Consider the following 11,705-nt stretch of genomic DNA (forward strand, 5'->3'; position numbering starts at 1 on the left):
GCATGTTTTATCCTTTAATTTGAATGAATATTGGTTCAAGTGCCATTTTTTAACTCAATGGGAAGTATTGTAGCTGGAAATGTAATACACGAAACAGTTATAAATTCCTAATCAGGGTGTAAAATGACTAGTGAATTGTTTTAAGACTTAGACATCAAGTCTCAGGCTGGAGCTGAGACAGCTGTTGAGATAACAGCCAGCTTTATCTCAACAGGGTCTGTGACCCACACCACATAGAAAAATGAAGCAGTTTGCTTGTTATAACAACTTTAGTGAGCATGAAACCAGCTGATCCAAACAGGGGATAAAAAAAACCCCAAATCAAACCCAAGTCACAGTTACATCCATTTAACACAGCTTCAAAGTGAGCTATTTTAATATCTCATAAAAAATACTCATGATTTTATTAGTTTGAATGTGTCTACAAGATTTGGGCAAGTTTTTCTTTAGGTGAAAACAGCTATCCATCCCTGGGGTTTTATAACTCAGGAGATGCTGGGGGGTGCAAACGTGCAAAAGGCAAGGGGGAGAGCTCCAGGCTGGGGCCGGAGCCTCAGGGACTATGCTTGGGAATGAGAGCTGAGTCCCGGAATGGTAATGGTCAGCTGAGCTCTGGAGCCGGTTGGTCAGGAGCAACCTGGGCACCAGAACTAGCACTGCAGCTTGCGGATGCTGCGAGAGATGCGCTTGAACTCTCTCTGCCCCTTCTGCCACCGCTTCACCGAAGTGATCACTAACTCCCCACCTTGCTTCTGTCCCATGACCAGATAGGGAGCGTTGATGTCATTCATTTCCTCACAGGTACACTGCAAGCTGTCTTTGAGCCACAGCACCGATTTCTTCAGGTCCCTTTCGGACACGCCGTTCAGCTTGTAAATGGTCTTGCTCTTGGTCTCCAGGATAATTTTGGTATCTCGGTTGATGTAAGTTATCTCCTTCACTTTTATTTTCAGTGCTATGGAAACAAGAGAGAGCCGAAAGAATCATACCAGTTATGATACAAGAATAGCATATAAGTTGTTGCTGTTAAGTGCCATCAAGTCAGTTCTGACTCATAGTGACCCTGGATAGCGTTTGAGGAGCGGCTGGTGGGTTTGAACCGCCGACCTTTTGGCTAGCAGTCTAGTGCTGATCCTATAGTACCTATAAGGACCCCTGGTAGTGTACTGGGTTACACATTGGGCTACTAATTGCAAGGTCAGCAGTTCAAATCCACCAGTAGCTCAGAGGGAGAAAGATGAGGCTTTCTGCTCCTGTGAAGATTTATAATCTCAGAAAACCTATGCAGGATTGCTATGAGTTGGAACTGACTAGATGGCACACAATCACCAATCACCCTAATGGTGTAATAGTTAAGCACTCAGTTACTGATCCACCAAGTAGCTCTGTGGGAGAAAGACCTGGTGATTTGCTCCTGTAAAAGTTACAATCTAGAAAATCCTCTGGGGGCAGTTCTACACTGTCACATAGGGTCACTATAAGCTGAAATAGACTCCATGGCACCTAACAACAACAACAATAAATACAGAGTTTTCCGCACTCCACTCTCTATTTGAGTGACTCAGCCTGGGGAGGTAAGACAAGCTATGAAACTGTCAGAGGCTGTGGGTAGGAGGTTGAGGACTAGGGCAGCAGGTGGCTCCATTTCTAAAGACTCAAAGAATTGAGTCCTTTCAAAATGCATTTTCTTTGCAGGACTCAATTAACTTTTCTTCTGGCTTCCTTGTCCTTGTGTTTTTACGTAGGTTGCATATGGTTTGTACTCTCCTCAACAAATGATTTCCCCTATTAGAGAATTCAGCATGAAAAGAAATGCCTGACTCTTAGGTGAAACATGATCTTTCTGTGGCCGTAAACTTTAAACTCAATTTATTATGTTGGAGAGGTTTTTGGACAAACCTGTAAGGAAATTGTATTACACAATCATTGTTTTCTAAAGAACAGATTACAGGGAAGGAAAATTGATCATACAGCTGCATTTGATTTGTTAAAGTAACTAGGAAGAAAAAAAAAAAAAAAAAAAAGCAAGACTTTTTTAAAAAGAGTACAACTTGTTTAGCTGTAAAAGTGTTTTTCTGAATACTTCATCCTCATATGTTATCATTTGCCTGTTCAAGGCCAAGGTGTTTACAGATATATAGGTACTATTTCCAAAATGTATTATGTAAACTCATTAGAAGTTTTAAAGCTAAAAGTGGTTTACTATAAAAGACACATTTGATAGTCATGAACAACATTCTTTGGGAAAGAAATCCCTACAAACATGGATGTTGGAATTAAATTTCAGACTCCTGGAAGGCAGGGAAAGGATCAAGTTTTAAGGTTGGAAAGGACCATCTCTAGTTTAATACATGAAGAATCTTAAATACAGAGACAACTAATGACCTATGAGGTGCCCTGGTGGAGTAGTGGTTAAGGTCTTGTTAACTGAAAGGTTGGTGGTTCAAACACCATGGAATCAAGATGTAATGGTCTACTTTGATGAAGATCACAGCCTTGGAGACCCTATGAGGCTATTCTCCTCTATCCTATATGGTCATCTGAGTTGGACTTAACTCTATAGTTATAGGAGATAAAAAAAAGAAAATCTCAAAGCACTTACATACACTCAAAAAAGTCGAACACCAATTTAAACCATACAATATCTGCCCTCAAGATAATTTCAACTCATAGAAACAGAGCAGAACTGTTCCACAGGGTTTCCAAGACTGGAATGTTCTGGAAAGAGACTGCCATATCAGTCTCCCATGGAGCAGCTGGTGGATTTGAACCACTAACCTTTTGGTGAGCAGCCAAGTGCTTTAACCACAAGGGAGTTTGACTAAGCATGGGTCTTCCAGTCAAGCAGGAAATGAGAGAACCTCAACCAGGTAAGTCAAAGATGCTGTGAGTTGGCCAACCATGGCTTTATCTGATGAACATCTAAACTATAGTACTGAATTCTAAGAGCTTATGAGATTGAAGTCATAGAAAACCAGGTAGAAATGTCAAACATTCCTGGGTTCTCTGCATAGGAGATGGAGGTGATAGAAGACAAATGTCTAGGTGCTGCAGGATAAGCACTGGACAGCTAGTTAAAAGGTAGATGGTTCAAATCCACTAGCCAGTCTACAGGAAAAAAGATGAGGCTTTTTGTTCCTGTAAAGATTTACAGCCTCAGAGAATAGAATAGTTATGAGTTGGAACCAACCTGATGGCAGTGGATTTGGTTTGATTTAGAACCATCATTTACAGCACAGTTTGGGCATGCGTAAGATTTCACAAGGTCAAATGGAACATTCTTGAGCTCCCGACATTAGCAAAATCATCACTTTTGACATAGGGTTAGATTTATTCGTCATCTTTCTCTACTTCTAAATGAACAACTTTGCAAAAGTTTACTATGGGGAAAAGCAAGGATTTCTTCCCTGGATTTTCAGCTGGGACCAAATACAGGGTATCAAAATCCAAAAATAACTTTCCTTTACCCTGGAATGGAGATGCAGGATACGTTAAGGGGGCAGAAATGATGCCACTGTTTGGTCTAACAAGAGGGTGTCGACACTAGAAGGCAATTCTGATCCTCTCTTTATTTGCCAGTACTTTCACCATTGAAGTGAGAAGCCATTCTTCATTATTGTAATTTCTCTACTTCAGGGATGGGGAAGGGTGTTTTCATGAATGATTCAATTCTAAATAGGTTTGGTTTCTACACTTACCCTCCCATCTAAAAACATAGGTAATAGATAAAACAGGACTCCAAAGCACACAACTACCACCACCACCATTACCACCCCACCATCCCTTTATTGGTCAAAATGAGTATGGGGAAGCAGAAAACAAAGCTTGTAACGTATCTATATGGAATACTTGAATGTGATGCCCCTCACATTGTTGAGAAAGGTTTTCTGCCTCTAAGGAGAGACAACATGAAGGTACATTGACATACATAATCATTTTTTGGCCCAGCTCCTGATGGGACATCCACAGAAAGTAAGCAATATGTGTGAGGGTGTGTGACCCCTAAATCCAACTTCTTTGGAGCTCCATGATATAATAACTTTTTCATAGAAGTCCAGAGAGAGATGCATATAAGATCTAGTGTAAAGCTCAAAAACTGTCATAAAAATGCAATTTTATACAAATTTGATTAAAAGGATATCTTTCTATTTTGCTCTTGGAATGTGGTAACTCTTGTAAGATAAGCACAACCACAAGGTTGGCAGTTTCAGCCCACTAGCTGCTCTGAGGAAGAAAGATGAAGCTCACTTCTCCTGAAAAAATTGACAGCCTTGGAAATCCTACACAGGGTTGCCATGAGTTGGAATTGACAAGATAACACTTAACAACACCAATGTCTAGGCCTTAAGCAAGCCTTGTAGTATGGACACTGTGAACTATGGTACAGCTCTGGTGATTTGGGAGTTGTTTTTGTTGTTGGTAAGTGCTGTCAAGTTGGTTCTGACTAAGTGACTTTGTATAGGGTTTCCAAGGATCAGCTAGTGAGTTTGAACCACTGACCTTGTGGTTCAAGCTGACGTTATAGTCCAGTGCTTTATTCCATAGTGCCACACCTGGTAATGTGCCTCATCCTCAGCTAATCAGAGTGTTGTATATGTCTGAACAGATAGCCCTCTCATCCCCACTGGTGACTCTTCTGGGGTAATGATTGGTTAGGACTTACAGCTGCCCCCTCTTTTACCCTTTCTTAGCAGCGTAAAGTCTTTTCCTAAAGCTTTGACTATGGCTATTCTGGACCAGCCAATAAGATGATTTCCTGGAAAAGGCTTGGGCTGTAAGGATCTGACCAAGACTGAGATTCTGGGATGGAAACGGGAAGGGAAGGGAAAGTAAGGGGGACATTCTTCAACAGTGGGGACTGGAATGATTTCCTTCAGTCTCAAAGACTTTGCTGAATATGTGGTGGCTATGTACCACGGAGTTAGTTCTGACTCATAGCGACTCTGTATAGGGTTTCTGGGAGCAGAAAGCCTCATCTTTCTCCTATGGAACGGCTAGTAGATTCAAACTGCTGACCATGAAATTAGCAGCCCAATTCATAACCACTACACTACCAGAGCTCCTTATTGAGTATGGGCCTGTTAGAGTCCATCATCATCTGACAGAGTGGGGACCACATCTGTTGACCAATAAGTTCAACCTTCTGTTTTTTAAAGGTGTACCATAATCCTCACCACTGGACCAATAAATAAATTGACAAAGACTTCATTTTGTTTGGACTATTACCACTCGTGAAGGCAGCAGTCAAGACATCAAATCAAATTTGCACTAGGCAAATCTGCTACACAAGACCTCTTTAAGATGTCCAAGAACAAAGATGTCAGTTTTTGGACTAAGGTGCACCTGACCCAGGCCAGGGTAATTTCAATAGCCTCATATGCATGTGGAGTCCTGGTGTGGCACTGTGGGTTAGTTTGCTAGACTGCAAAGTTGGTTTGCACGGCAAGGTTGGTGGTTCAACATCACCAGTCGTTTCTTAGAAACCCTACAGAGGGTCGCTATGGGTCAGAACTGACTCCACAGCACTTAACAACAACAACATTTGTATGTGAAAGTTGAACAATGAATAAGGAAGACCGGTAGGAGAACTTATGAATTTGAGTTATGGACTGCCAGAATAACTTACAAATCTGTGTTGGAAGAAGTACAGCCAGAATGCTCCTTAGAAGCCAGGATATTATCAGGAGGGACCAGACCCTGGAGAAGGATATCATGCTTTGTGGAGTGAAGGGTTAGCAGAAAAGGGGAAGATTCCAAAGAGATGGATTGGCACAGTGACGGTAGTAATGGACTCAAGTTTAACAATTGTGAGGATGGCACAGGACTGGGCAGTGTTTCGTTCTGTTGTGCATAAGGTTGCTATGTGTTGGAACTGACTCGATGACACCTAACAATGACAACAAAAGTACTTTTCTTTCCAATGGAATGAAAGCAAGAAGTGTGGCTCATAGGATCTTGGGCGGAGTTTTTTTTGTCTCCCCACAGTTCTGTATTTAGTAGAGAAGGCACTGGTGGAATCCTGTACAGACAAAAGCTTTAACTCTTCCTAAATCTGGGTAATGTTATCACTCACATCTTTACTGTTCCCAGGTATCATGGCATCGTCCATGAATCTTATTAAAGTAAATTCCTTTTTTTTTTTTTTTTTTTTTTTAACTATTTGCAAATGTGTCATTAATGTGTCTGGGCTTATTCATAAAACCCTTTTAAATAACTTCTTTGAAAAATGATTTTATGGTGGTGTTTCAAGCCCATGTTAGATGTCTTCTCAATTAACCAACCTTTAAAAATAAATTTAAGAAAACCTGCTTATATTATTAACTAGCATCTTAGATAAATTCACGAATGGTAGAACATAGAGATGCAGATGATGATTGGTTATACATAATATAAAAATATTTCTATTTGGCACCAGAGTAAATTTTTATTTGTGGCTGACTAGGGCTAATATTTACATGTTTTCATCCCTAGTGCACAAGCCAAGTGACTAGAAGGAAGTTCAAATTAGATGCTTTCAGGGAAATAAGCTTCAATTGTATTTTACCCAATTTTCTACTAACATCTGAATAATTTGTAGCTTTAAGTTTTACTGGTGATTAAACTTTTGAACGTGAAATCTTTAAGTGGTAGTGGTGCATTACTTACCAAAATCATTTTTACAAAGAGTTTCCATTATGTCGTTGTCATCATCATTTTTATTTTTGCAGGCTTCACACACCTTTGGAGCTACAAAAGTGAAAAAAAAAACAGCTTTAAGTAAGTTTGTTTAAAAGGAAACAGCAGGTGGCGTGTGTAAACAATTCTAAGGCCTAATGTAGGCAAGGCGTCCTGGTGTGGGGCTGTGGGTTAATGCGCCAGACTGAAAAGCCATTTGAATTGCAAGGTCAGTGGTTCAAGCTTACCAGCTGCTCCTTGGAAGCCCTATACAGGGCCACTGTGGGTCAGAACTGACTTGACAGCACTTAACAACAACAATATAGGCAAGAGTAGCATTTGTCCTATATGACTAGGCCTCATTTATACAAGTAGGATCTCTAGTTCCTCAGAAAGTCTCCCATGCCTCTCATTTTAGGTTGAGCAAAATAAAAATGCCCATATGTTGTGTTTAATAAGTGGTGAATTCCATTCAATAATAAAGGAATTAATGGATGGGCTATACAATTGTATGTAGCAATAGTTGCAGCATTTCATCAAACTGATTCTCTGAAGATGTTATTTCTATGGCCTCTCCAAGGACAAAACGCCAACAGAGCCAAAGATCCTTGAGGAATTTCAGAAAACTGGTAATCATCAAATATGGCTTCAAGACTGTCTCTTTCAGTTGCAGGCCACCAGTGAAGTTCCGCCTCTGTTGGGCTCTTCAGAAGAGTTCTGTGCACCTAGGGAGTCATTTTAAGACATTTTCAAGTCTAGACTGGAGGGGTGGCTAGAGTTGTAAAGATCACACATGGGCTATTTCTACTTTGGAAACACACTTCACTAATTTCAACAGTGTGTTCCAACTGGTCTGTATCATCTTGTACTTTCTGTCAAGTCTGTGCATGGGTTAAGCAATGTTTGTTTCATTGTGATCCACTAACTCACTGTTACAGGTTCTTCTGGACCTCCTTTACCTATTTCCAACTCTTAAAAACCCAAACACCCAAAACTCTTCCTGAAACTTACCAAAGTAGGAGCAAAACCATCTATGGGTTCTGACCAAACTAAGGAGTTGGTCACAAGTACAATGATCACAGAGCCCATTAAAGGTTCTTCCAAAAGAGTCTGATTTTTTTGGGAGGTAGAGAGGTGGGAGGGGAGAAGAAAGCATCTTCCTCTTCTTCCATTTATAAATTTGTTAATAGTGTCTTTTAAATATGTTGTTAAGTACCATGGAGTTGGTTCCAACTCATAGTGACCCTGCACAGGGTTTCCGAGGCTGCACATCTTTACGGGAGCAGAAAGCCTCATCTTTCTCCCGTGGAACAACTGGTAGTTTCGAACTACCGACCTTGAAGTTAGCAGCCTGATTCATAACCACTACGCTAAATTCTTAGTGTTATGAAATTTAATTTTTTCACAGAAAATGTTGTAATTAGTAGAGTTGGAGTTCTAATTGGCGCTGTAGGATATGCACTCGACTACAAGGTTGGTTTGAACTGCAAAGCTGGTGGTTCCAACTTACCAGCTGCTCCTCTGAAATCCTATGCAGGATTTCTAACTTGATAAATAACAATAGAGTTATTTATCAAGTCAAGTTAGAAAAATCACAAATAGCAAATTCTGAAGAACATAAACTTTTATTTTTGGAATAGGAAAATGCAGTTTCAAAAAAGAAATGTACAGTGTATAACATTGACACCTAGAGTGGAAAGAAAGAAAAACAAAAGCAAAACTGCCTTTAGAAACATTTTCTTTGTTGTTGTTAAGTGCCATCCAGGCGGTTCCGACCCATAGTGACCCTGTATTGGGTTTCTGAGGAGCAGCTGGTGAGCTTGACCCGCCGACCTTGCAGTTCAGATGGCTTTGCAGTTTGACATATTAACCCACAGCGCCACACCAGGACTCCTTTTCATTTTCATTAGGGACTGTTGTTGTTGTTGTTAAGTGCTGTCGAGTCGGTTCCGACCCATAGCGACCCTGTACAGGGTTTCCGAGGGTGTAAATCTTTACGGGAGTAGAAAGCCTCATCTTTCTCCCGCGGAGTGGCTGGTAGTTTCGAACCGCTAACCTTAAGGTTCGCAGCCCGATTCGTAACCACTACGCTAGGAATATATATATAAAATGTTACTAACCTGCTTTGGTTGTTTTTTGGTATATGTTGGACAAAAGTTTGAAAAATGCCGAACATTTGCAATAAATTAGAAATCTAACCAATAAGATGTTTGGAAACTGCAAAGTGCATGCCAGGAAAGATTGCTAAGCAACTTTGCATTTTCTTTAACTAATAATGGCTGTAGGAAAACAATTAGAGATTGAAAGGGAGATGCTGTTGAATGCTTTGAAAGGGATTAGGAAGCCCCCTTTCCATCCTAGGGGGGACCTAAATCAGTTCAGATGTATTGTATACGGTTTCTTTTCAGGAAGAATATCAAGAGCCCATCAGGTTTTCATTGCTTTGATGGTTTTTGCACAGGAACTCTCCCTGTTTTCTAAAAACTTGGGAAACTCTCTTCTGCATGATTTTCTCCAGTTAAGTAAAACCACTCCTAAAATAAAAGCTGATAGTGATGGAAAGAGGATTCCTTTGTGCCTTGTTGACAGATTTCTTTCTCAAACGGTTAGAACCAATACTAAATTACTCAACATGCCCTTTTCTAGATTTCTCCTCCAGCCAGTTCTCATTTTATTTACAAACCTAAATGGGCTAAGGACAAAAAATATCTTAAGGAGTTAACTGTTTGTGCATCCAGGTTATCCAGCTTGTACGAAATGCTCCTGTGACTAGAATTCTGTGGTAAGGACATGCTGGAAAGAGGGTGACCGAGGAGCCTCTGGCCAGGGTGCTCCCCCGAGAATCGCTTCCAAAGCTCAGAAATGCTACCCCATAAACTATAAAGAACAGATTCCTTTCAGTTTTTTATATTAACTTTTTTGACAATCCCTAAGGAAGAGTCCTGGTGTGGCGCTGTGGGTTAATGTGCCAGACTGCAAAGCCGTTTGAACTGTAAGGTCGGCGGTTCAAGCTCACCAGCTGCTCCTCGGAAACCCTGTACAGGGTCGCTATGGGTCGGAATTGACTAGATGGCACTTAACAACAGCAACAACAAGGAAGAGTAGTTGATGTAACGTGGGGCAAGTTATGAGAGACTTGGGGTAGGGGATCTAAAATTTGGTACAGGCTTGTTGCGATGACAGACCAGAGCAAGGAAACTGTCTGATGCGACTGGGACTAGCACCCCTGATCGCCCCGCGGAGAAGGTAAGGGAAAACGGTGGACACACGCGGATCCTCTAGAGCGTCTCGTGGGAGCTAGGGCGCGGTGGGAAGTAAGAAGGGAGGCTTACCTTCTTCGGTGGCCGGAAGGAGGTGGTCGCTGCTGGCGAGAGGGATGCAGAGGTCGTTGTCCTGGGGAAAGCGGTCGCACTCGAGCATGTCGGGCCAGGGGAAGCCGAAGGCGGACATGACAGGGGCGCAGCGGTCTTTCACCTGCACGCAGAGCGAGTGGCACGGCTGAATGGTCTCGTCCAGGTCGTCTAGGCAGACGGGGGCGAAAAGCGAGCACAGGAACTTCTTGGTGTCCGGGTGGCACTGCTTCATGACTAGCGGGATCCAGGCTCCCGCCTGTTCCAGCACCTCCTTCATAGTCTCGTGGCCCAGCAGGTTGGGCAGCCGCATGTTTTGGTACTCGATGCCATGGCACAGCTGCAGGTTAGCCGGGATGGGCTTGCAATTGCTGCGCTTATAAGAGAAATCGGGCTGGCCGAAGAGAAAGAGCCCCCGCACCGAGTGCAGGCAACAGTGCGAGGCGAGGACTAGCAGAAGTAGCGAGCCGGGGCCCTGCGGCATTGTGGGCGCGCAACCCCCGGGGGGCAGCGGGAAGGAGCCGGGGAAGCGCGAGGCAGCCGGAGCCCGAGCTCGTCCCGGGCCCGCTCGCTTAGCTCGGCGCACCTTAGGGTGCCTGGAAGGAACCGAACGCGAGGAGCACGGCGCGGAGCAAAGTGCTCTCGGCTCAGCTTCGCGCAGTAACCCGGCGTGCAACTCCTGGGGGCTCCGACCCGGGGGAGTAGAGTGAGCTGCGGCTGGGGCGCAGGCAGAGTTTTCTTGGCCTTTTTTATGCAAATCTAGAGGTGGGGGATGGAAGGGAGGGGCCACTGGAGAGTAATCCGAGGAGGGTTGGTCACTACTTTTTTGGTTTGGTTTTTCGTTGAAAATACCCTTCACGCGCTTTCTGGAAGGAAATTCTGGCCGCGCCCCCTCCCCAGATGCTGCTGCGCGCTCTCTACGATATTTTGGACAACAGACAAACGATCCCCGCCAGTGAGCCCCCACAAAGCATGCGGGACGCGGGCTGCGGGTTACGCTGCGAGCTGCCTACGCGCCAAATGCTGGCGGGAATCCACCCCGCCCCCAGCAGGGACAGGGTCTGGGTTTGTTTGGCTCCAGCTGGAAGTTTACGCTGGAGACCTGGGGCTGTAGGGTGGAACTGTGTCCCGAATAGCAGCAAGCCGTTAGACCTCGGACTCTTTGAACCCTCGACTTGCTCCCAGGACCTGTCTGCACAGGGTTGCCTCCGCGAGCCTTGTTTCACCCCGAATTTCCAGTTCAGCATCCTGGTTCACTGGCACAGGCGGGGTGCTCGTTTTTGTTCTTAAAAAAAGAATAAAATAAATAACAGAATTGTAAACAGAGTCGTAGGAGTAAATCTATTACACCGTAAACGAAAAATAATAGAACCTTCTGATTATTTTGTTGGGAGGAGTGTAAAGAAGAAAATGCCCATGTGGGAAAGCCTTTAGGAGAGTCTCATCAAAACCACACATTTTGGAGGGGAGACTTTTCCTCCGTTAGTGGATGGAAAGAGCATCATGGGTCATAGGACACTTTAGTTACTGTAACAGGGCACTCAGGAAAGCTGAAGTGTGGGCCCCAGAGGTGGTGCGGCCTAGAAGACGGGTGGCTGGGCTAAGGCACTGGCAGAGAATGTGGCAGGTGAACAGACTGGGAAGGACGGATCCACGAGGACTAGTACGGGTCCTGGCAGAATTGGTTCATTCATCCTACAC

At 43.5% G+C, this 11,705-nt stretch overlaps 1 protein-coding gene across 1 annotated transcript; it reads right to left on the bottom strand.

Moving 5' to 3' along the window:
- Window positions 1-382: 382 nt before the first annotated feature.
- On the bottom strand, window positions 383-10,591 carry SFRP2 (secreted frizzled-related protein 2). The gene is made up of 3 exons (XM_006867897.1): window positions 9,987-10,591; window positions 6,646-6,726; window positions 383-955 (listed from the first exon to the last, which is right to left on the bottom strand). The coding sequence occupies exons 1-3, from the start codon at window positions 10,486-10,488 to the stop codon at window positions 651-653; spliced, it is 888 nt and encodes a 295-aa protein (XP_006867959.1). The 5' UTR covers window positions 10,489-10,591; the 3' UTR covers window positions 383-650.
- Window positions 10,592-11,705: the final 1,114 nt, after the last annotated feature.

The sequence above is a fragment of the Chrysochloris asiatica genome, unplaced genomic scaffold (assembly GCF_000296735.1).
Source record: "Chrysochloris asiatica unplaced genomic scaffold, ChrAsi1.0 scaffold00112, whole genome shotgun sequence".
Taxonomy (NCBI): Eukaryota; Metazoa; Chordata; class Mammalia; order Afrosoricida; family Chrysochloridae; genus Chrysochloris; species Chrysochloris asiatica.